The sequence below is a fragment of the Haliotis cracherodii genome, unplaced genomic scaffold, assembly GCF_022045235.1.
Source record: "Haliotis cracherodii isolate W230 unplaced genomic scaffold, xgHalCrac1.p SCAF_22, whole genome shotgun sequence".
Taxonomy (NCBI): domain Eukaryota; kingdom Metazoa; phylum Mollusca; class Gastropoda; order Lepetellida; family Haliotidae; genus Haliotis; species Haliotis cracherodii.
This window is the reverse complement of record NW_027266278.1, coordinates 2,225,697-2,251,367: the sequence shown is the minus strand read 5'-3', so window position 1 is coordinate 2,251,367 and position 25,671 is coordinate 2,225,697. Positions and strand designations below refer to the sequence as shown.

Sequence of the window (25,671 nt, the reverse complement as noted above, 5' to 3'; positions counted from 1 at the left end):
CGTGTCTTCATGTTTTACATGCTTTGCCTTCTATGTGGTCTCTAGCGATGACTTATTTCACACACAGCCTCCTACTAGTATCTCATCCCTTCATTGGGATGTCTCAGTGACTTGGTTAGTAAAACAGCTGGGAACTTATTATCACAGTTTCAAAATATAACTTATAAATGCAAAGTAGTTACATTCTATTTCTAAATTCAGGATTTGAAAGTTTCCAAACACTTAGCTTTGAAACTGTGCCCAGATAATTCATAAACAAAATACTACTTCAGCTCACAAAGTATAGACATAGTTTCGAAATTATAGTAGATCCTAGTGCCACATCTGCTCCTATCATCTCTGAAATAACATCACATATGTATAATAAACTACAGTCCTAGTCTCCTTCCTGAATACATTCTCCTTTATTTCAATGCAGTATGTCTCGCAAATGCATTTTATATTACATTTGCTTACATCTTTTTCATGTATAACTTGATGTTGGTTTGTAGAGACTTTGTACCCGGCCCTGTCAGGGTGTTCGTACAATAAATGTCTTCTTCCTCTTCTTCCTCCACTTCTTTTTCCTCCTCCTCCTCTACTTCTTCTTCCTCCTCCTCTACTTCTTCTTCCTCCTCCTCTACTTCTTCTTCCTCCTCTTCCTCTTCTTCAACTTCTTTTTCCTCCTTCTCCTCTACTTCTTCTTCCTCTACTTCTTCCTCTCCTCTACTTCTTCTTCCTCCTCTGCTTCCATCTTCTTCACCTCCTCTTCCTTTTCTTCCTCCACTTCACCCCTCTTCTTTTTCTTCCTCCATTTCTTCCACCTCCTCCTCTTCTTCCATCTTCTTCCTCCTCCTCTTCCACCCTTCCTCTTCTTCTTCTTCCTCCTCTTCTTCCATCTTCTTCGCCTCCTTTTCCTTTTCTTCCTCCACTTCTTCCCCTCTTCTTTTTCTTCCTCCACTTCTTCTTCCTCCTCCTCTTCTTCCACCCTTCCTCTTCTTCTTCCTCCTCTTCTAGTTCCTCTTCCCCCTCTTCTTCCTCTTCTCCAATACAGAATCCATACTACACATGTTCCTCAGAGCACCATCACCCCGTCAAGCTATGTAAAAAACATCTATTTCTCTGCATATTCCTTGCTTAAACTATGGCAGTTTTCCAAATAGTTCCAGGGAACAGCAGTGCATCCCACTATATCTGCCACATCAGTTCCTCCTGGCTAGTTCGGTTATCTCGGGTCATCAAGTAGAAAATTCAAGTCAAAACAATTGCAGCCAGCATCTGCACCGCAAACCTTTAGGAATTCCCAGAAAACCGATAGGAGTGATATCCCAATTTCTAGAAATATCACACTTCTCAGTTTTCCATCAAAGATGGCAGCAAGGATGGTAAATAAACAAGGGAGGTAATCTGTAATTTGATGATCTGGCTGCTGTGCGTTGTCTCCGTGTGGCCATTGAGTGTGAGACGCATGTGATTGGCAGGACTGGGTTGCCACAGACAGGCTGGGTCACACGCAGGAAGCTGTGCATGGGCAGTGTGCTGAGTCGTCGGTTTTGTACTATTTTCCTTTATACCATGAGTAATCATTAACACACACCCCATCGTTTCCCAGGATTTGAGTGGGACCATGAGGTTCTCAACCAGACACTTAGGGCTTGGGAAGAAGATTTTTCTGTACAAATTAACTTTTTTTGTCCAAAAATTGTGTTTCTATACCCACACACTCTTATTTTGCAACACAAGCATGACAGTTTCATTCAAGTTTCATTCCAGCTGTCCAATTCTTGAAGACAGTTAACCCCATTTCTTGAAGCCAGTTATCCCCACTTCTTGAAACCAGTTATCTCCAGTTCTTGAACCCAGTTCTTGAGGCCAGTTATTGAAGCCAGTTATCCCAAGTTCTTGAAGCCTGTTATCACAAGTTGATGAAGCCAGTTATTCCCAGCTATTGAAGCCAGTTATTTCCAGTTCTTGAAGCCAGTTATCCCCACTTCTTAGAACCAGTTAGTGAACCCAGTTGGTGAATCCAGTTGGTGAACCCAGTTGGTGAACCCTGTTGGTGAACCCTGTTGGTGAACCCTGTTGGTGAACCCAGTTATCCCCAGTTGGTGAATTAACCCAGTTATCCCCATCTGATCAGCCCAACAAAGTGCCTCAGACCTGGCTCATCTCCATGTTAGCCATGTATTTTTTAGTAGCTATTTCATTTTCTATAACTTGAAAAAAGTATCTCAAACTTTTCTTGTGGTCTTATTTTCATTATTTCTACACAACTTTTTGTATAGACAATGAAAATGACTTATTTCAACTGACCCATGAGACTCGTTTCTACAGCAACCTAAGCATGTCACAAGAGGCGACTAACGGGATCAGGTGGTCAGGATTGCTGGTTTGGTTGATGCATGTCATCGTATCACAGTTCTGTCGATCAATGCTCATGATATCAATCACTGGATTGTCTGGTCCACACTTGATAATTTACAGACCGCCGTCATATAGCTGGATTATTGCTGAACAGAGTTACACAAGAAACATTCATTATTTTCAACTCACCTAAAGGCCAGAACAGTAACCAGCTGCTGGCCGGGTGTACTGCGGAACAGAGCTTCGATGGCCTCCGCAATTTGCTGAGCTATCGACTGGAACTCAGGACTGTATCGGTTCTTCAGTTCATTTCTGAACGAAAGACCCGAGAAGTTCAAACTCACTCGGAAATACACTGAAAAACAAACAGAAAAATCAGTTATCAAAAAAGCTTGTTTTGGTCAGGCCTACGTACAGTGTAACCAGGTAGACGAGATCCTGTTGATCCAGACACTGTCTGGATAAATGAGTCTCATAGTATATATCTTCACATATATACTAGCTAGATATGTTCAAAATTCACTATTTTGATGGATTTTGTCATCTTATATGTAAGATTAAAAAATATTTACATTTTTTATATTAGTGCCACTGGGAAGCAATAGACAGACACATTATATTCCCAAATGAATGTGTCCAGAAAATCCCTCCCTTCTCCGAAGTAGGCGTTATTACATCCAATATCATTACTCATCAGATTTTGCTCATGTGATACGAAAGTGTTATCACATTGTACAAGCTAATGCTACTTACACAACCTTTCCCGTAAGCTGACTTCAACTAGTGAAGATTGGTACCAGTGTGTTTCACAAATTACATTTCCATCATATAATCTTTGAAAGATATTACATACGGAAAAAGGTGTCTGATGTTTCTCATAAAGCAAAAATTCAACAGATGCATTCTATCAAAGCTGACATGACCAATAACCTTGGATAGTTCAAACTAAACACATATCTGTGTAGCTCAATATTTATATGGCATGAAGTTGTTTCAGTCAGTTGGTTCAGTAGAAAAAATCAAATTCTTCTAGTGTTTAAAGTGCAGGTTGTAGAGCATTTCTACATGTAGATGTATATGTTTCTGAGAAGGCTTTTTTCTCTTGCCTTGGGAGACTGCAGTGACGAGAGACCAGAGATTTGATCAATTATTATGCTAAAAGCATTTTCATTCTATAGTGAGATATCGTTGATGCTACACATCCTCAATTCTTTAAAAACTTAATTGACACTTAAATTTTGTATGAGTTTTTTGGTTTTTTTATTTTTTCCAATCCATAAAAATGAACATGTTGAGATAATAATTTATTTATACAATTTTCATTTCATTTTCTGATTGTGGCTATTGGCATTCCTGTCAGTTGAATTTGTGAATAAAAAAATAAAAACGTGTTGCTATAGAACTTGATGGAACCTTGTCCTGAATATTTGCTGCAACCAGAGAGTAGATAAACAGCTACAACCCTCCAGTGACTGCAATGTCTCCAACTGGGATGGCAACAACATACCAGGGGACATAATCTGAAGGTTTCAACATTGTTGTAATTGCGCAACAAGTACAACAAACTATTTGACATTATAACCACTGTGTCAATACCAGCTATAACACACCCCTAAAGGGAGAGAATAACGAGCCGATCAGCAGAATTCCTTCCATACCATTTAATTCAACTCCAAGATCTACACCCTCATAAAACAATAAATTATAAATTGCCTGTTTCCCCTGTGTCTAACAGACTGTGTAAGAAGGCTTGTCCCTTTCAGCTAATGTGGCACATGTTCTCCCCAAGTCGTCAAACTTTTAAATGCCAGACTTTCTCACAGATCCATTCCAAGCTGACATTTTCCCTGAGGAAATGAATGAAAATAAGCTATTACATTGGACTGAGGAGCTTGAGTGTGTCGTTTTCCTTGCAGGCTTTTGTACCTGCACGTTGTTTACATGTCTGGGAGCATAACATGGTCCCACTGGTATCTAACACGAGGGAGGATATCAGACATATTGCCCTACACTGAGGGGTGGAGGATGGGGAGGTCAGGGCGGGGATGACAAACTACAGTGTAATGCAAGGATGGATCCAGGAAGTTTGAAGGGGTGCGTGTCAAAATAAAATTTGTACTGTATCATATTATGAGTGGAAAATTCCCATTCAAAAACAGTTGTCCAAAAAACTTATGTTAATTTCAGAGTTGGAGAGTGGGGTTGTAGGTGTGTGGGTGGTTGTGGGGTTGTGGGGTTGCGAGGTTGTGGGTGTGTGTGTGGTTGTGATGTTGCAGGGTTGTGGGTGGGTGTGGGGTTGTGGGGGTGTGGGGTTGTGGGTGTGTGTGGGGTTGTGGTGTTGTGGGTGTGGGTGGGGTTGTGGTGTTGTGGGTAGGTGGGATTGTGGGGTTGCGAGGTTGTGGGTGTGGGTGGGGTTGTGGTGTTGCAGGGTTGTGGGTGGGTGTTTGGGGTTGTGGGTGTGTGGTGTTGGTGTGTGGGTGCGTGGTGTTGGTGTGTGGGGTTGTGGGTGTGTGTGGGGTTGTGGTGTTGTGGGTGTGTGTGGTGTTGTGGGTGTGTGGTGTTGTGGGTGTGTGGGGTTGTGGGTGTGTGGGGTTGTGGGTGTGAGGTTTTGGGTGTGTGCAGTTGTTGGGTTGTGAGGATGTTACATGTACAGCACTCCTAGAAATGCCTTTATATTAGTGTGGCGACTGTGTAGCCACAATGAGTGACATAACAAAGGTTCAGAAGAAACTCCATTGACCATTTCATATCAGATTCTACTTGCAGACATAAACTCTGAATAGTTTAATATTCTGACAGTGTGTCAAACTTCATGAGCTACTAGGCTAGGCTAGTGAGGGGAGGGGAGGGATATATTTCAACCAATGTGGTAATTCCAGATTAGCACCAAGACGGCATATAACAAGTCTGATATTCCAGATTAGCACCAAGACGTCACATGACTAGGCTGATATTCAAGATTAGCACCAAGATGACACATGAGTAGGCTGATATTTCAGCCAGCAGCATGGTATGTAACTAGGGCTGATGTTCCACACATCAGCACCAAGATGGCCCCCCCTGAAACTGAACCCCTCATAAAGCCTGTCCTCATCTCCTCCTCCAGCCATGTTTCAGGTGAGAAAACAATCAAAGCCACGGCTCCCGGAGGTGGAAGGTGGTGATGCTAGCCACAGAGATAAAACCACATGTCCCAACACTGGGATCAGGGAGCCAAGTACAGACACAAGTCGGCCAGTGTAAATGGGTCAGAATCTTAAAGGGACTCTCTATGGATGAGATATGGAACAGAATCTTAAAGGGTCTCTTTACAGATGAGATATGGTTCAGAATCTTAAAGGGACTCTCTACAGGTGAGATATGGAACAGAATCTTAAAGGGTCTCTTTACAGATGAGATATGGTTCAGAATCTTAAAGGGTCTCTCTACAGGTGGGATATGGATCACAATCTTAAAGGGTCTCTCTACAGGTGGGATATGGATCACAATCTTAAAGGGTCTCTCTACAGGTGGGATATGGATCACAATCTTAAAGGGTCTCTCTACAGGTGGGATATGGATCACAATCTTAAAGGGGCACTCTACAGGTGAGATACAGATCACAATCTTAAAGGGGCACTCTACAGGTGGGATATGGATCACAATCTTAAAGGGGCACTCTACGGGTGAGTTGAGGATCAGAACCTTAAAGGGACTCTTGCATAACCATTAGTTGACACAAGAACTCTTGACAGAAAGCAATATCTCTGCACTGACTAGTAAATACAGACCATAGTATTAAAGGGACTCTTCACCTCATATTGGGATAACATGCGTTACTTGACCACTTGAACTAGATAAGCAAATACCTAACTAGAACACGTGGGTCAAGATCTTAAAGGGTCTTTTTGACATGGAGGACAAGTTTATACCATGTGAACCAGGCAAGCAAATACATGATAAGGGCCAGATATATGGATCTGTATAAACAGGGTCTACTTGCCTAGCATTGGGTAAGGAGTTTACTTATCATATCTGCCAGAGACAATTATATAAGGGCTTTCGAGAAGCTAGAGTGATCATACAGTACTCTTCCATAATGCTGTTGTTTGTGTTTGTTTAATACAGTACTTGGCAATGTTCCAGTAAAATGACAGCAGCCAATACATGATTAAGTTTGGGCCAGACAAACCAGTGAGTTATACCATGAGCCACACCCCACACCATCAGGGTACAATTACACACAGGCTAAGCTAAGCTGGAACACCTGATCCATGCAGACACCTGGATAGGGTGCTGGGAACCAGTTCTATTTGGAATACCCACAGTACTTCAGTCTGGCTTTGTTACATACAGTAATTTCTGGCATGTTGATAATTTGCCATCAGTAACATGCCTGTCAGCTACTGCCAATTAGATGAATGAGTGAGTGAGTGAGTGAGTGAGTGAGTGAGTGAGCGAGTGAGTGGTATGTTGTTTAACGCAACACTCAGCAATATTCCAGCTATATGACTGCGTGAGTTGGGGTTGATGCAGCTTTTAACATTATTCCAGTTCTATCACGGCATGCCACCTTGATGTGGGAGGAAAGCCTGAAGTGATGCAGGTTTTAGAGGGATTCCACTTTGATGACACCCATAATCGCGGCAGAGCCGGGATTCGAACCCATAACCATTGGTTTCGGTGTGCCCATGATGCAACTCTCTAGACGACTGGGACAGCCACTGGACATTAAGTGTCACATCCAAGTCATATCAATCAGTTCTTACACCGATCCTTCTAAATCCCACAAAACACATCGCATAAACACCATCCATGCAGATAAAATAAACATTATGTTTTTGACCATGAAAATGTCAAAAGAGGCCCCAAACATCCATCATGTATACAAGACAGGCACTCAACTCGCTTGTCAGTTCCAGAGGATGGTGAATCAAATCTGCATCATCCCTGCTGCCACGGGATGAAGACCTGACTGCGCAGATTCCGCACAGACTCATCTCTGACTCATCCCTGCATCACTCCGCCCGTAGGTACATTATCAACAAGCATCAACACAAACCAATGTAAGGGACTCCTTATAGATAACTGACAGGTTGATTTCATAACCCCAGGATCAACTCATCTCTTAAAGAACCACATCCTCCAGAGGCAAGGGAGTTAACTGACTGAAGGACAGTTTCCACCCTTGCAAAACTAGGCTGGAATTTCTGGGCTCGATTGTAGCGCCACCAGTGCCTATTATGAGTTAGGTCCCTTCTATATCCCTCCTATTGACCAATCAGATTCTACCTCTCATATCACTTGCATTTGCTTCAAACAAAATGGTGGCACCCAGTGAAGATGACTATATCTATAATTTACGATCTATTGTGTAATAAAATGGGTCTTATTTCGCAAAGTGCATCACATCACATAAGCACCTTGATTAAAACATCAAAAGATTTGGAAATTTCTGTTGATAGCATATTGATGGTACACATGCTTTGCAAATCCTGCAATTGACCGAAATCTGCACTGCAGTTACGAACCGAATGGCGATTTCGTTACGCGCTTTTGATTGGACTATGCATAGACTCGTTAGTCCAACCAAAATATAACTCCATAATTCCATCCTAGTTCGGCAAGGGTGTAAACTGGACTTTTATAGAGAGTTAACTCCCTTGTCGGGAAGATGAAAAAACTAGTGCTGCAAGCTAGAACACAGTGGTCTCAAGGGAGACAATTGTCGCCCAGACTAACATTTACGGCAGTGTGGTAGCCGAGTAGTTAAAGTGTTTGTTGTCATGCCAAAGGACTGTGTTCAATTCCCCACATGGGTACAACACATTTTTGGTGTCCGTGCCATGATATTACTGAAAAACCGATAAAATTGGTGAAAAACCATACTCATTCATTCACTCACTCACTCACCCAAAACTAAACCATACAACCACCCACTCACTCACTCAACTACCCACTCACTAACTCAACTACCCAACCACCCACCCTCTCACTCACTCACTAACCTACCCACCCACAACCACCCATCCATCCACTCGCTTACTCATGAAAAATATTGCAAAGGATCACAGAGAATCTCTTCATCTTCGTCGTACTGAAGACAAGACTGACCTTTATACACTTAAAAGACAACTTGCTAAATGTGAGCCTAGGCAACTATTGTGGACATGATCTGCAAGGCAGATGTGACTGGAATCACATTAACACACGTTGCCTTGATGACCCCAGTCAGACAAGACATCGTTTAGGAATATCCATGTCGCAGCAACCCATTACCTATGATGATTGCCAGGTAGTGTCTGCGATCAGGGGACCTCCTTGCTCCGAAATGGAGGATCATTGTTGTTGCTGGTGTCAATGATAGCACATACTGGTGAGTGAGTGAGTGAGTGAGTGAGTGAGTGAGTGAGTGAGTGAGTGAGTGAGTGAGTGAGTGAGTGAGTGAGTGAGTGTTCTAGTTTGCTTCAGTAATATCACATCTTCAAAAGGTGAGGTGAGGTGAGGTGAGGTGAGGTGAGGTGAGGTGAGGTGAGGTGAGGTGAGGTGAAATTGGGTTTAAAGTCGCGTCCAAAATTATTGCACTTATATAGCGACATGCATGCACGTGTGTGCGGGGGGGGGCTGCTTGTTTTAGTCCGGACTGATGCCGATTTAGAGTGCTAGCTCACTGAGATACCATGTCACAGTTGAACATGAATACCCTACTCAGAAACAGTATACTGACTCCCGAGCCGACCAGTCCTTGTTTTAGCCCCTAAAAGCCTAGCGCCAGACAGGGTAACAACAAGTACCATCTTTTAATGACGCGGTATGATGCGGTCGGGGATCGAACCCCGGAGGCTCTACCATTAGACCACAGAGGCGGTCTTCAAAAGAGAAATTACCACTCTGACTACCAAAATTTGCTTCTCCAGAAAACAGGTATGGTGAGTTTAAATACATGAATCATGAATCATTTCTTAATTTTTAATTTTCTAAAGTGTTATTTAAGTAGCAGGAAAATTAATTATCAAAACAGTGAAGTTTTGACAGCAATGTACAGTTTTTAAGTTTGTCTATGGCAACCACTTCTTCAATCTTCTTCAAGCAAAGTACTTCTTCTTCACGAAATTATTCAAAATCAACAGACTTGATCGCTGTAGCAGATGTGTGCCTGTTATATCTAACAGGGAGTAGATCCACAGAGATTATCTCCCCCTGAAGTGAATTTAATGAGTGTTTAATGTCCCTGTGATCACATAAATCAGCTTGCTTCTATCTGGCTCTGTTCTAGTTTCTCGATGGCTTGACCAGACACTGTGCCAACATAAGCTGACGGACCCATGAATACCTCCTCAAAAATGTCCACTCGGCATATTTAGAACACTAGTCAGTCAGGGTGATATACGCTTATAGGCCTACCTCCTCCAGGCCTGGTGTTTACCTAGTGTCCCAGCTATTCATGTAAAAAGCATGAAATTAGTTGTAGGAATGTAGTATTTGCTTTATAGGATTATGTCGTAGATTAACAGTAGACAGAGATGAAACAAGTTTCTAGAATTAACCATCCACCAACTTCATTAGATATCGTAAGATCCTAGATCATAACTGTAAGGTAGGTAAGTTAAGTGATTGGCATTTTCTTGAACTAAATTATCAAATAGTATAATGTTTGACATCTGATACGACACCCGTATATATGTTTGTTTCTGTTTCTGCACTACGGGATCAGGTTGTCAGGTTCAACCTCATCCATACCTTAAACGTTAACCCCCATACGATCCGGATTAAAATTGGTCTTCAGCAAACCATCCTTGTTATAAGAGGTGCCTAACAGGATTGGGTGGTCAGGCTTGTTTTGTTGGCTGATGAATGTCATCGTATCCCAATTCACAGATCACAGGATTGTCTGATCCAGTTTATTTACAGACCGCGTCATCTAGCTGGAATATTGCTGTAGCGTTAAACAGCAGACAAACAAACACGAACATCTCGCTGCAGACACAAATGCAACGATCCCGCAGGTGAATTCATGCCAGATTTTAAGTGCTCTTCAAAAGTGTAGAACATTCTGTTCCAGATCTCGATTCCTACTTCGGGTATTCACTATATGTTTAAACCAAAATATTTACAGTCAAGTCCAGCAAAAATACACTAACATCACATGTCAAACTCAAAACTGTATATTCATTCATATTTCTTTATAAACTGTCGTGTCATCAATTTCATAGCCCTGCCGAATTCAGAACTGACAACAGCCACAGACAGGTTTTGTAGAACCTTTGTTTACTCTTTCATCTGCCACAGAGGAAATTGGCAATTGAAGAACTCAGAAGTATTTCCTGAGCTAAATCCAGAAATGCTTTGGTTATAGAATAAAGTGTGTTTGTTTCCGTACTGGCCAAAGAACTTCTAAAACAAAACTATACAACCTTAAGGTAAAATATGTTCTTCAAAAAGACATGAAGTGATTCTACATGAGACTAAATATAAATGTCATATTTGTTGCCATGGTAACTATTGGTTATTCGTAAATCTACTTTGAACCAAAAACTTTCTTCATGATCTAATATGAAATGTATATAAAATATCATAAATCCTCATTTAATATTTATCTTTTAAACCAATAAACAAAACATTCCCAACTTGTATTTCCTCAAGGTGTATAACGCATCAGCCAAGATACTGGTGACCTTCTTCAGAGATATAGATATTTTTCATGCAGTCTTGCCTAATTCCCCCTAATATCTGATTACCATGGTAACAGTACAAGCCCTGTAGACAAAATCAAACACTCAATCACATTGATAAGATTATTTATTCAGTCTCTCGGCAGATTTAGAAAATAAAATAAAATAAATATGTAAAAAATCAACCAGCCAATTACAGGGGCACTTTTCGACATGTCTGAGAAGCTATGCAGCGACTCTAAATGAAGCACCTGTAAAGAACTGCTACGTGTCCTAAACTTACACCAGGAAAGCATGAATGGATTTCATGTTTATTTCTGGACGCAAATAAAGACGAATTGGACAAATCAACCATTTTGAGGTCAGCGCACTAATTCATACGTGTATAAATCTGCCTTAGGTGGAGGTGAGGTGAAGTGGGGTTTAAAATTGCATTCAAGATTATTGTACTTGCATAGTAACATACATGCACATGTGTGTGGCTGTGTGTGGCTGTGTGTGGCTGGGCTGCTTGTACTAGTCAGGGCTAATGATGGTTTTAGAGTGCTAGCACACTAAGGTGAGGTGAGGTGAGGTGAGGTGAGGTGAGGTGAAATTGGGTTTAACGTCGCGTCCAAGATTATTGCGCTTATATAGCGACGTGCATGCACGTATGTGTGTGTTTGTTGCTGCTTGTACTAGTCCGGACTGATGCCGTACCATCTTTTAACGTCTTTTGGTATGAGGCGGCCGGGGATTGAACCCCGGACCTTCCACTCTCTGGGCGGACGCTCTACCACTAGACCACGGAGGTGGCCTAGCACACTAAGACACCACGCCATAGTTAAACATGTATAACATCCTTTGGAAGACAGGGTCAGGGATTTGAACAACTGACCGTCTGCTCTCAGGACAAATGCTTTATCCACTGTGCCAAGTCTGTCAAGTTTGGAACCTGACCAATCATAGTATGATCATGGGTATGGGGTGAGTGAGTGAGTCTAGTTTAGTTCAATCAGTGACCAATTAACAGGTATGGTGCTTGCAAACCTATAACATACCGTATTCGACGTAATAAGCGCCCAGGACGCTCTCAAATTCAGAAATAAGGGGCTCTTTTCAGAATATAATTTTGATCAAAGAGTTGAAAGATCGTTAATTTCGTGGTTTATGCCTACGGCCTGAAATGATACAAAATATTATACACGACAGATATATATTTGACAGGAATTTAATTGCCCGTAATACGAGTGCGTGTTATACACGAATAAATAAGTTTTGTGTTCATTGATCAATCGGAAGGGTGCTAATTGGGATTGTTCACTAGCCAATATATTAGCAAATATCGCCGTGGGCACTTATTAGAGCGAGGCACTTATTACGTCGAATACGGTAATCAGGGTGATTACCCACGATAAAATATTTCTGACATACTGAAAGGACTCCGCACAGTGAGTCAGGGTGCCTTAGATGCCTGTGCCACCCATGCCCCCTCCCTCTCAGCCCCACCCCCACCCCCACCCCCACCCCTACCCCTCACAAATAAATGTACGGAAATAACACTGCATGGTGTCACAAGACGCTAGGACTTTTCAGGCACTTGGAATGTGTGTTTTCCTTTGACTTATGTGAACGTGTTGAGCTAGCATATTCCCTCATTTGTAGCTGACATTGTAAAGATTCTCTGTTGTTGTTACTGTTACTGAATGAGTGTTGAAAACACACACAACCTCTGCCCCTTGTTTTTCTACTCAGTAAGATGGCCTCACAGACATACTGTTAGGGCAACAACTGACTTTGATGAAAGGAGAATCTTGACAGGCTTCTGTTGGCCCCATCACACTAAGTGATTCCCCACCTCGACAGGTCTGACATTTATACATCGTACCACAATGTTCCACTTGGTGAAACTATGTGTCCCGTGACTGTAAGTAAGGCCCTTAGATGTTCTACAGAACCACATATATAAGTACACAAGTGTGATAACTACCAGTATTTTAAACCAAAAAATATGAGTTATGTTTGGAAAATATAAACGCAATATAAAAAAATATGTAAATTTGCGCTGTCCCACATGTATTGAAACACATAGGTATGTACGAGATTTACTATGTATACGTTAGGGCTGGGACGAGTCACAATTTTGTACCCGGGTACCCCTACCATGCTTCCCGCTGTAGGTCTCAAGAGATAGCTACAAACTGTCCGATTGGGTAAAGTTTGACTGTAGCCCATAAAAATGTATCAGATACATGTGTAAAACGAACTGGTCATGCATACACTGAAGTTGACTGCATGAAGTTTTATCTTTTTTTCAAACACATAAAAGTCAGAAGGAATGCGTGCATAGTCTGAAAGAAATGGGAACATTAGTGACTTGTAGTGTAGCTATTGAGTTTTATATCGTTTAATGACAACACTTATCTAAAACTCAATGGCCACACTACAAGTCACTAATGTTCCCATTTCTTTCAGACTATGCATGCATTCCTTCTGACTTTTATATGTTTGAAAAAAAGATAAAACTTCATCCAGTCAACTAACCAGGGTAGTCCTGTGGGTACCCGGGTCCTGCTCAGTACCCACCCGAGTACCCGAGTACCCAAGTACCCGAGTTACCCGTCCCAGCCCTAGAATACGTTAATATATTTTGTACTACTTTTATTATGTGGAAATAACACAGCATGTCATGTCCTCAGTGCTCAAATAAATATGATTATTGAATATTTACTCCACCTGTAACCATCTTCATTGGGTAATTACATCTTTCTTTGCATATTCAATATAATTTTACCCATGAGTATTGAGTATTAAAACCAATGAGAAGACATCTTATTAATAATTCTGTCTCAGATGTCATACTAGGTGACTTCTTATCTCTGTAGGTTTGTTGCTCAAAGTACATTACATGTAATATAAGATGACAAAAGCGATGTACAAAGCATAGCGCTATTGTGCATTATTCAATGCAGTAGGGAAATACAGGTACAAAATGAAAAAGGCCACCATGAGGCTACAGATAGTGTAGTTATACTACTGCGATTGTGAAATTGTTTGTACATATTTGTACTGAGCCAACTCATAGTTAATTGGGTAATGGGTGTATATCTGCGTATTTCACGGATACCACAGAGTACAGTATAACCTTAAAGTTAGGACGGGAAAAGGTCCAAAGTGAAGGTAGTATAACGTTACCATTTTAATGCTTGGGTGCTTGAGTTCTTTCACAAATGCTCATTCATGTTATACCTACATGTTGGCTGCCCCGTGAAGATCCGGGTAAAGTGTAGGCTTCAGCAACCCATGCTTGCCGTACAAGGCGATAATGCTTGTCGTAAGAGGCGACTAACGGGATCGGGTGGTCAGGCTCACTGACTTGGTTGATGCATGTCATCGATCCCAATTGCGTGGATCGATGCTCATGTTGTCAACTGCCTGGTCCAAACACGATTATTTACAGACCGCCATCATATAGCTGGAATATCGCTGAGTGTGGTGTTAAACAACAAACAAACAACTACATGTTATATGAATATACAAAGTTATATCATAACTTTCACGTTATAATATTAACTTCTTGTTACACCTACATCTTATATGACTTTCTTGTGTAATCTGGCAATGTAACAACCAACGCATCAATATCAACCATATTCACCACGTGTGTTACATGTTATATTCTTGTATACATTTGGGGATCAATTTATTCAGATTGATGATTCACTTCTGAACCATTATCAACAACCACTCTACAGATTTCATTCAAATTCTAAACCCATATTTAGACAGTATTAAAAAATAATCAAGTACACATACAAACAATGCCCCAATCTGTTCCGAAAACACCCTTAATTTGACAGTCAAATACAATTTGTCAGAAAAACAACAAACACAATCTTCCCATGTTCCTCTGATTCTTTTCCAAATGCTTAAAAAAACATACACCTGTGTCTTCGGAGTTAAAGGCTTAGCCTATTTTGCAGTGCTGAAACACTTGTAGGTATTTCTGGGCTGGCTGCAATGTCTCCAGTTGACAGACTTGGGTCACAGTAAGGTCACCTTCTGGTCACACGGAGCATCCTGGGTAGAAGGATTGGCTTGACCGTTGAAGTCTTGAGGACGAGGTGTGAGGTGAAATGGGGTTTGACCTCGTGTCCAAGATTATTGCACTTGTTTAGCGACGTGGATGCACGTGTATGTGTGTGGCTGCTTGTACTAGTCCGGACTGATGCCGATTTATAGTACTAGCTCACTGAGATACCATGCCGCAGTTTAACATGAATATCCCACTCCGAGCCGACCAGTCCTTGTTTTAGCCCCTCATGCTGAGCGCCAGACAGGGTAACAAGTACCATCTTTTGACGTCTTTTGGTATGACGCGGTCGGGGATCAAACCCCGGACCTTCCTCTCTCCCTGGCGAACACTCTATCATTAGACCACAGAGGCGGTCCTAGAGGACGACAAGTGAATAGGAATTCCTGGGCCTCACGAAACATCAATGATGTCACAAGCTACTTCGGTGTCATCTCATACTGAGATTTTCAGTGATCCATTATTTTGCCATTACCCCCAATGGAATCTGCTTTGGTGGATAATCGAGACTGGTTATTTTCTTGCATTGATGCTTAATATTTATTGGAATAGTATTTTCAGTTCCAGCATGTCAGCTTGATGTGGGGGAAAGTCCGAAGTGATGCTTAGCACTTTGGTCAAACCCATGAGCATATAGTGGTAGTGGTAGTGGTAGCCTAGTGGTTAGAGCGTTCGCTTGTCACGACGAAGACCTGGGTTCGATTCCCGACATGGGTACAATGGGAAAACCATTTCTGGTGTCCCCTGCCGTGATATTCCTGGAATATCGCTAAAAATGGCGTAAAACCATACTCACTCATACTCTGTGGTCGAGTGACTGAGTGCATTCCCATCACAAAGTGAAGCAGTGAGATAGCCACAACTCATACCAGTTAATGTTCAGAGAGGTCTATTTGTTCTTGTGAAAACATAAGTACCTGCGGATGTTCCAGCAAAGCCTTCCGTCTCTGTGAATAATGGCTTCAGGTGATGTAAACAATCGTCTAAACTATGTCCGACATCTTGCCGTCAAGGCCAGGTCTGTGTACCGGTTGGCAGGCACACAAGGCATCGGTGAAGCTGCCACAGTGTCCATGTCACACGTTTTCAATAACTGAAGTTTCTGGGTAGATGAAGATTGACTCTAAATATTTTTAAAATATTATAGAATTTGTTTCGGGTTAAATTGTCTTTATTATATAATAGAAAGGCGCAAGGAGAATCTCCTTATTTTCAAAATTTGAAAGGATCGAGATTTGCCAAAGTATTGTAGACTTGCTTGGGACTTTTGTCTAGATGGAGTAACATTTATTCTCCAAAAAGAAAACATTTTAGGATCTGTATTGTTGAATTGTCTTTAAATACATAATAGTGAGTGAGTGAGTATTGTTATACGCCGCTTTTGGCAATATTCCAGCAATATCACGGCAGGGGGTGGGGGGACACCAGAAATAGGCGAACGCTTTAACCACTAGGCTACCCGACCGCCCCAAATACATAAGAGAATGGAGCTTACAGACTGTTTTCACTGTTAGAAGCCAAATCAATCTAGACTTGCCAAAATATGAGAACTGGATGAATCTACAAGTGCCAGCTAGAAGACCTGGCAGCATTGTGTTTACTACGTGATTATGTACTGAAAGAACCACACTATGAAATAGCAGCATTAATTTGTAAACATGCACACACCTTTTCTGCAGTGGATGCAATCTGTATTTTCAAAGATCATCATACAACCCTTCCTAAAAAGTTGTTTACAACATTCAAGGCTTTACTCATTCCAATTACGAGTACCATATGTTCCCATGTTTTTTCAGGTAAACATTTTACATGCCTTTGCATGTGTTTGTGATGGGTGCCAAAGGTGGACTCTGCTTTTAGTAGATATTTCTCATGATTACAGAGAGGTCCTGTCACTTCTATTTGCATCTGTTTTTAATATTTTTTGTTTATTTTGGGATATATCCGTGGGAGCTATAGTCTGGAGTGAGTTAGTGTAACGTTTTACCACTATTTGTAAAATCTCACTACAATACAGGTTAACTACATGTAAGAAATATAAACAAAACATCAAAGATGGTTGTCGGATTAGCTGTCACTTGAGTCCATAGGCAAGGATCTGCAACTGTGTCTGTATGGTTACCATAGCGACATTCTATAGCACAGACAAGAACAAAAACGTTTGCTGCCAGCTTACATCAAGAGCTCTCCATTTCCAAGTCGACAAAAATGTGATGATTAGTAAACACTGATTTTTTAAATACCCTAGATGCATTCAGAGGAATGTCAAGCTGATTCTGCAGACGGCTACAATACATTTGGTTTGCTGCTTCACACCACACTGAGCGATTTGATGGCGAATAATTGAATCTTGGACAGACAATCCTGTGATTGATATTACGAGCACTGATCCACACTATTGGGATACAATGACACACAATCAACAAAGTCAACGAGTCTGACCACCCACATCTTCCCGTGGCAAGGCTGTTAACTGACTAGTCCAGTCGTAATGTAACAGATAGTTATCTCCCTTGCCTTGGGAAGATTGACCACCCGATCCGACATTCGAGACACACATGGGCTACATACCCAGTACCTCCTGGGTTAAAATGATGTAAAGGTCCATCTTTCCTACAGAGCAGATCCACATGAGGTCCAGAAACTCTGCATGTGATGCTTCAGTCCCTTCCTTTGTCATAAGTTGGTTCACAAAATGTTTGGTCCAAATTTAATGTAGGTGGTCGAAAATGGTTAAACAGACTTCAAATTCCAAACTAACTTGGGCAGTAATTGAATTTGGAAGCTGATTGTGGGATAGCCTCAGCAGGCTCTGCCATCTTTGTTCATACAAATACTTGTAGTTTGGTTTTAGTTTTTGATGTTCCACAAAATATAGGAAGGCTATCCTGTGTAACACAGCAACACTGACTGGTACTTCTGACCGCATGCTCCGGATAGTTTATTGTGCCACTGGACATCCATCCATCCTCGACCAACATGTCATCACTCTCATCGAGCAGCCTGAACTAGTTCCTTCATCCATCTTCTGAGGGTCTTCATGGAGGGGTCCGTGGACACCACAACATAAAATCTTATGATATTCTCACTCACGATAGAAGTTTTATTCAAGGCACTATACAAACTCCAAACCCACTTTTACTAACCATGAAACCATCTTAATTCAAAGCACTATACAAACTCCGCCGTCACATAGCTGGAATATTGCTGAGTGCGGCGTTAAACAACAAACCAACCAACCAACCAAGGCATTTTTACCAACCATGAAACCATCTGTTTGAGAAGCCGAATAAAACATTTTCTCATCTGTTTCAAACCATCTGTTTAAGAAACTGTTTCAAACCATTTGTGGTATTTGGTGAAAATGTTTATTGTATGCAAGGCTCCCTTCATTTTGAGCCTCAATGAGAAACTAGATAAGTTTTCTGGGTATAATTATCCCTCTATCCAGGAGAGAAACTCCGCCAAGAAAAACAATGACAATGTTGGTTCAGAAACCAGAATAATGGACATGTTGAGATAAAAACAACAATTTTCAGCCACACAAACATCACATGAAGGCCGGTGAGGCTTCCAGACACAATGTTCACACCTACTGCTGAAGAGGGTGGTTAGGCCTACTGTGGTGTCTTGCCGACAAGAACCCTTGATCTTTGGCTTGTGTAACCCAACACAAGACTTTAATCCATAACAAAGCCATTTCTAGAAATCCTACAATCTTATGCTCTGATTTAGACATGATATAAACTGTATCCATTCTCTTATTTGTTTATTTCACATAGAGACGCTTTCAAAAATCCTGCAAATGTTTTTCTTTTTCAGAAAGGTCATATCTAGTGTTCAGATTCCAGAAAGATGTTTGGGCGCTTAGGGAGCAGTTCCAAAAGTTCAATGTAGGAGAAAAATAATTTCCTTAGTCTTGAGACATAACCCCATCTTTACTTAAAAATTAATCCCCATGAGGATCTGGGTTAGAATTGGTCTTCAGCATCCTATGCTTGTTGGAAAAGGCGGCTAATGGAATCGGGGTCCGGTTTGTTGAGCCGGTTGATGCATGGCATTGTATCCCAATTGCGTAGCTCGATGCTCATGATATCAATCATTGGATTGTCTGGTCCAGATTCATTTATTTACAGACATATATCTGGAATGTTGTTGAGTGTGGTGACTAAACAAACAAATTGCGTAGATACCCTTAAAGAGATTCATTTGTCAAGTGAATCCCACTTCACAATGATTGATGAAGCTAGGGATTCAGATGCATACCACGATGGAAAGAGAGTTGATTATGCCGATGAAAGTTGAAACTGGATTTTATCAGATGGAAAACTTTCAGACCTGAATGTTCATTATTAAGGATGAAATTTTTTCGGAAAAGTGAGTGAGTGAGTGAGTGAGTATGGTTTTACGCCGCTTTTAGCAGTATTCCAGCAATATCACTGTGGGGGACACCAGAAATGGGCTTCACACATTGTACCCATGTCGGGATTCGAACCCGGGTCTTTGGCGTGACAAGCGAACGCTTTACCGACTGGGCTACCCGACCGCCCCCTTTTCGGAAAAGAACAAACGTACGTTGACATAGTGTGTGACAGTGCAGCACACAGTCGAGTGAGAATAACTCCACTTAACTTGAAACAAGCATCACTGACACTTAATAGGTTTATACTCAACTCGAACTTTTATTGATGATATTAATTTCCTGCATTCTTGCCTATTAGGTGCATTTCTACACCAGAGCTAATCTGTATTCCACTGACCACTGTGATACACCCAATTATGATACAAGCACTTCCTGTACAGCCAAACATTATCGCCTTGCTTCTTATCTGCATGCACCCTGCATCCATGACGCGCAAATTCTGCACTGACTCTGCACACAGCTGCACTAAGCCGCCAGATTATTCCACGTAGGGTTATTCTGGCACAACTCGGACGACAGATCTCACTGATATTGTTATCATGCACCTGATAACTGTTGACATGAAAGAACCCAAAGACAGGCACGTTACTGACTCAGTCAAAGACTCAGTCAAAGACCCTTCCAAACCAGGAATCATCTGGTCAAGCCTTCAACTCATATATACAAACCAGAGCTTGGTTCCAGGAAGTGGTAATAAAAGATAAATATTCGAAAATGCTCGTCTCAAAGACATCTATGTTGTGCGAATAGCTGCTGACACTGAGTAGTCAAAGGGGGTGCAGTGTAAACAGCTTGTGTCTCGTGTGATGAGAAACTTGACAAGGTATCCTTGAAAATATTCCTTAACCTGAGACACATGTGTTAATTATGTTGTTTATGATAACAAGCACCTGTTTTTATGTTAGTCAGCTTTCATAATGCAGGTTCCTAATGATGATGATGATGAAGATGAAGATGAAGATGATGAAGAAGATGAAGAAGAAGATGAAGATGATGATGATGATGATGATGATGATGATGATATATAGAGACATGCATGCGTGTATGTGGCAGCTTCTACCAGTCCAGACTTATGCTGGTTTTTCAGCGCTAATACCATTCATGCCAGGTAGGGCAGCAGCAAGTACCATCTTTAACATCATTTGGTATAATTAGGCTGGGATCAAACCCCCAACCTTCCACTCTTCAGGCAGTTGCCCTATCCAATAGACCAGAGAGGTGGTCTGATGATGTAAAGATTGATGATGATGATGATGATGATGATGATGCTGATGATGCTGATGCTGAGTGCTGCCTTAAACAATAGACAAACAAACAAACAAATCCAACATGTCCTGGGTCACATCTACAGTACATCAGAATGTCAATGTTTTTATTTGACAAACAGCCAAACCACAAAAACAGCTGCAAAATGTATTATTGTTTGTTTACACAAGGATTCAAACTCAGACAGCTGACAAGAGACTCCTCTATGTGACCCACAATGACTGCCAACTGTTTGGAAACATGCACATCACTGTTTACACCACAGACAAAAAGCAGCATTCCAAACTTTGGCATCATTTCCTTGACTTGTTGGAAACTCAGCAAATCGGCAACAATCTCTGGGCATGCATATCTGTGCATATCGTGCCGTCTGTGCATATCTGTGCATATCGTGCCGTCTGTGCCCCCATCAAACCCTGGGTTTCGCATTTATTAGCTTGAAACTTTACACAGACATAACACAGCTGCAAATAAGCAACTGGAATGCTCCCATTTCATTGGGCGGAACTCCCCTGAAATATGCAAAGGTTGGCAGACATATTCTGTGATGGTCTCTCAGTTCTGAGACGGAACCATAATTTGATATTCCAGTAAAAGATCTAGTTTTCAATAATAAACAAAAAGAGAACAAGTATTATCTTTTTGGGGTTAACATAGTCTGTCTCCGAGACCCTTGAGTAGGAAATTAAAAAATGAACCCAACTCTAATCCAGAATGATTTGGCAAGTCTATGTTGCCTAGGAAACTAAGCATTGTTCTTGATATCTATTTTGTAGATACCTATTTTCAAAAAGGATAACTTTATTTCTTGGATGAAATGTTAGTCTAGGGTTAACCCTCCCACTGTTCATGTCCGATAGGTCATGCTACTCTCCAGTAGCTCCATCAAAGTTGCTGCGTGAAATTTACACAGGACAATGTCGGGCAGTTTTACCTGTATTCCATATTTAAACAGGGTTTAACCCATGAGTATGGGCACTGCATGACAACATTATCAGGACATATTCAGGATACAAATCCATAAAACATGTCTCCAAGGATGGAAAAGGAAGGAGAACTTGTCACATGGCAGTCAGCCACTGCCCTCCGGCCAAGCAGGACAACTGACCATTCCCTGACAAGAATCAACAAACCCAAAGACACTGAAGACAACTCAATACTAGAAAGTCACGAGTCTGACCACCAGATCCATGCAGTCACCTCTTACAACAAGCGTAGATAACTGGGGACCTACTGGAACCAAGAATAACCTACATCAAGGGGCAAGTAATAACTCAAACATGTATCTCTAATGTTTCATACAATGGCATTCTGGGAACTTCCTTTACTTCCTAAGAATAATCGTTATCAGTCGTATCATCCTTGTACCCATTGTCCACCGACACTGGGGAATAAACAGTTCTTGGTCTAAGATAACAATCATTGTAAATATTATATAACATTTCTTGAGAGCGACGTTTTCTATTTCATTACCATCACTGTGGCAATAAGTGGGAAATTGTGACTGTTTTGTCAGGGAGGGTGTGTCCAAGTGTTCCTGTGTTATATTTCACTTTCACAACCATTATTCTGAAAGTCCCTGAACTGTTAACGTCATCAAGCATTAAGCACGCACATGAAGAGCGTTCAAATCCTAAATGGAGAATATTTTCCAATGCTGGGAGTAACCCTTCAGGCTTCTTTAATTGCATTGAAAATTTCACAGATGTTCAGTTACAAAAGTCAATAAAATCACAACCTAATGACTGTTTAAAGAATTTTTCGACTAATTCGACAATAATGTCTAATGGCGCTGTACCAAGGCTGCAAGGCGCTGATTAACTGTGAGCAATGGCTGACAAAGGAGTGTTTGTAGATATTAAATCAACTCTGTAATGGGAAAACAGTGGCCATATTTCAGTTCTTAAAAGCAAAATGTCCTGGACATGATATATAATATCATAATGCTACCATTAAATCTTTCTTATCAAATATATAGTTGATATTATTGTTTCTTTAACCGAGGACCTCCTTTCGTCTGTGGTGTTTGTTATTTTGCATTTAATGCCCTTTTGAATCTGTTTTGGCGGATAATCGAGATTGATTATTTTCTGGCATTGTTGTTTTATATATACTCATGGCCAAAAGAAACGCAATCCATAGAAACATATAAAGAAGTATGTACGTTAAGAAGAGATATTTCCAAAGTGTACCAATTAATGACAAAACTAACAATCAGTCTAGTGTTACCACAGCGTCTTTATTCTTATCACGATATACTGCATGTGATTTCAAAACTTTACACGTTAATCCTGCACGAGACAAATGGTGCATCTCGAGACATGGATCTATGCCTTGACATGTGATGTGTCCATGAGCATCGGTCCACACAACATACCAGTATGTTCGTTTGTGCATCGAACCAATCAAATATCTCTTGAGTAATTATTCGTATCTTAACCAACACGTATGGTATTCATGTTTCTTTCGGTGTTGAGAATATATTTGAGTACATCGGAGTACATGCGAGTACTTTCACACACAATCAATGAGCCAAACCACTCAATCATACAGCAAGCACAAGTTGCAGGGGACCCCAGCACAATAAGCTGAGTTTACTAGACCAAACAGAATTTTGCTAGACTCAGGTTTCGGACTAGTGACCAAAGTGGAAGACTGCAGTTGCTCTTTGTAATTTCCCCTGAACACAAAACTATGTTGGGAAATGACCAAGCATTATGAGTGAGTGAGTGAGTTGGGTTTAACGCCGCTTTTAACATTATTCCAGTTATATCGTGGTTTGTCAGCTTAATGTGGGAAGAAAGCCTGAAGTGATGCAGGTCTCGGACGTTTACCATTTCGGAGAAACCCACGAGCATGGGTATGGTGCTGACAAACCTAGAAACATAATCGGAGCGAACCAGGATTCGAACTCACAATCATAGGTTTCTGGCATACACAAGGGATGCAACTCTGCACAGCAAATTGTGGCGCCTTAGACGACTGGGCCACCCGTGCCCCCAACATGCAGTATGAAGTTCAATGTATGCATAAACAATATCTATTTCACACTAATAGCAAGCTGTGCTTAAAGAACTGTGCAACTGAATATGAAGCATTCTTACAAATGAACATGAAGACCTCTCTGAATGAACAAGTAGTAATTGTGTGCATCTTATCCCATGAAGCTCAATAATATGGTTAGCTTAATTTCCTGTTTTACTCCTTCATAATACCAGCCTTCTGTAGGCATTTAACCATTGAAGAGTTGAAGATGTTGCCCAGCTATGTGCCCACATGCAGTTTGACACGGACTTGTGGGTGCGCTCCCTATGGCACTGCTAAATGCCTACAGCACGACCTGGTACACACACTGCAAGGTCTGACTCTGGCACTGACTGCAGTGGTGCACACAGGGAGACAAGCATGGGGTACTGGGGACCAATTCTAACCTGGAATCCCTACAGGGAGACAAGCATGGGGTACTGGGGACCAATTCTAACCTGGAATCCCTACAGGGAGACAAGCATGGGGTACTAGAGACCTATTCTAACCTGGATTCCCCACAAGGTGATAAGCATAGGAAGATATATAACCATCCAGTTAGAATGTCCAAAAAGAGTCAAAGAATGATGCTTCACAACATTCCTAGCGCGGTCTACCAGAACATCAGGGAACAAACCAACATACTCTTTGTCTAAACTTACGGAAACTACCTAATGCTGTCAGAAAAATAAAGTTACAATTGAGTCTGTTGCCATGACTCCTGCCTGTGCAGTGCTTCTTTCATCTTGTTGAGCTCCGAACCAGACATCCTGGGAATAGCTTTGCAAGTGAGAACATGGTCATAATCTTTTAACATATTTTTGTAATCAATTCAGGATGAGGTTGTATTAAGTAAATTGCCACCACCAGCTGAAGTGGCAGCAACATATGAATGTCTGATCAGTGTAGACCCATTGCCCAGCTTCATGAGTTGTAAATATTGATGTTCTATTCAACATTCAAAACATAAATGCTTTCTGAAAATATTGTTTTATCAAATTAATAAATTTAAGTACATATCAATATCTTTTGCTCAAATATCAATAACTTTTCATATGTGAACTTTCATATTTGAGAAACATTTTCAAAGATCAATTTTAGGGCAAAAGAAATAGCATGCCCATTTTGACTCATGTGAAGTATTCAAGATGTCCTTGTTGTGATCCCAATTCTATCTTGCTACACAGAATATACTAGTCATTTCATGAACTGAACAGGGCAATAGTACATCTTGCTAAATAGAATATATTAGTCACCTCTTGAACTGAACAGGGAAATAGTACATTTTGCCAAAGTGCATATACTAGTCGCTTCTTGAACTGAACAGGGAAATAGTACATTTTGCCAAAGTGAATATACTAGTTGCTTCTTGAACTGAACAGGGAAATAGTACATTTTGCCAAAGTGCATATACTAGTTGCTTCTTGAACTGAACAGGGAAATAGTACATTTTGCCAAAGTGCATATACTAGTCAATTCTTGAACTGAACAGGGAAATAGTACATTTTGCTAAATTGCATAAAATGGTCACTTCTCAATCTGAACAGGAAATAGTACATTTTGCTAAATTGCATAAAATGGTCACTTCTCAATCTGAACAGGGAAATAGTACATTTTGCTAAATTGCATAAAATGGTCACTTCTCAATCTGAACAGGGAGTATTTATCACTGTTTCCATGGTAATATACCAAGAGTCATGGAACACGTTGCTTCGCTGGATACACCTCTGCTTCAAGGGAGACAATTATGGAGCTCCATGACCTTGTGCCCATATTGAGTGGAGAACTAGAAGTAATAATTATTGCCCTGTATATTGTCTCTATGTAATTAGGGTAATCATGTCTCCAAGATTGATCATCAATAAACTTGAGTTAGCAGAGAAGCTAAGTGT

The 25,671-nt window shown here is 41.0% G+C and overlaps 1 protein-coding gene across 18 annotated transcripts in view; it reads right to left on the bottom strand.

Annotated features, from left to right (window-relative positions):
* LOC139471385 (basement membrane-specific heparan sulfate proteoglycan core protein-like) overlaps window positions 1–25,671 on the bottom strand; it is a 231,766-nt gene that overhangs the window by 155,499 nt on the left and 50,596 nt on the right. For all 18 annotated transcript variants that reach the window (XM_071253730.1, XM_071253731.1, XM_071253735.1 and 15 more), the window contains exon 3: window positions 2,533–2,698. In XM_071253730.1, the coding sequence (XP_071109831.1) occupies window positions 2,533–2,698 (166 nt within the window). The remainder of the gene's footprint in view (window positions 1–2,532; window positions 2,699–25,671) is intronic.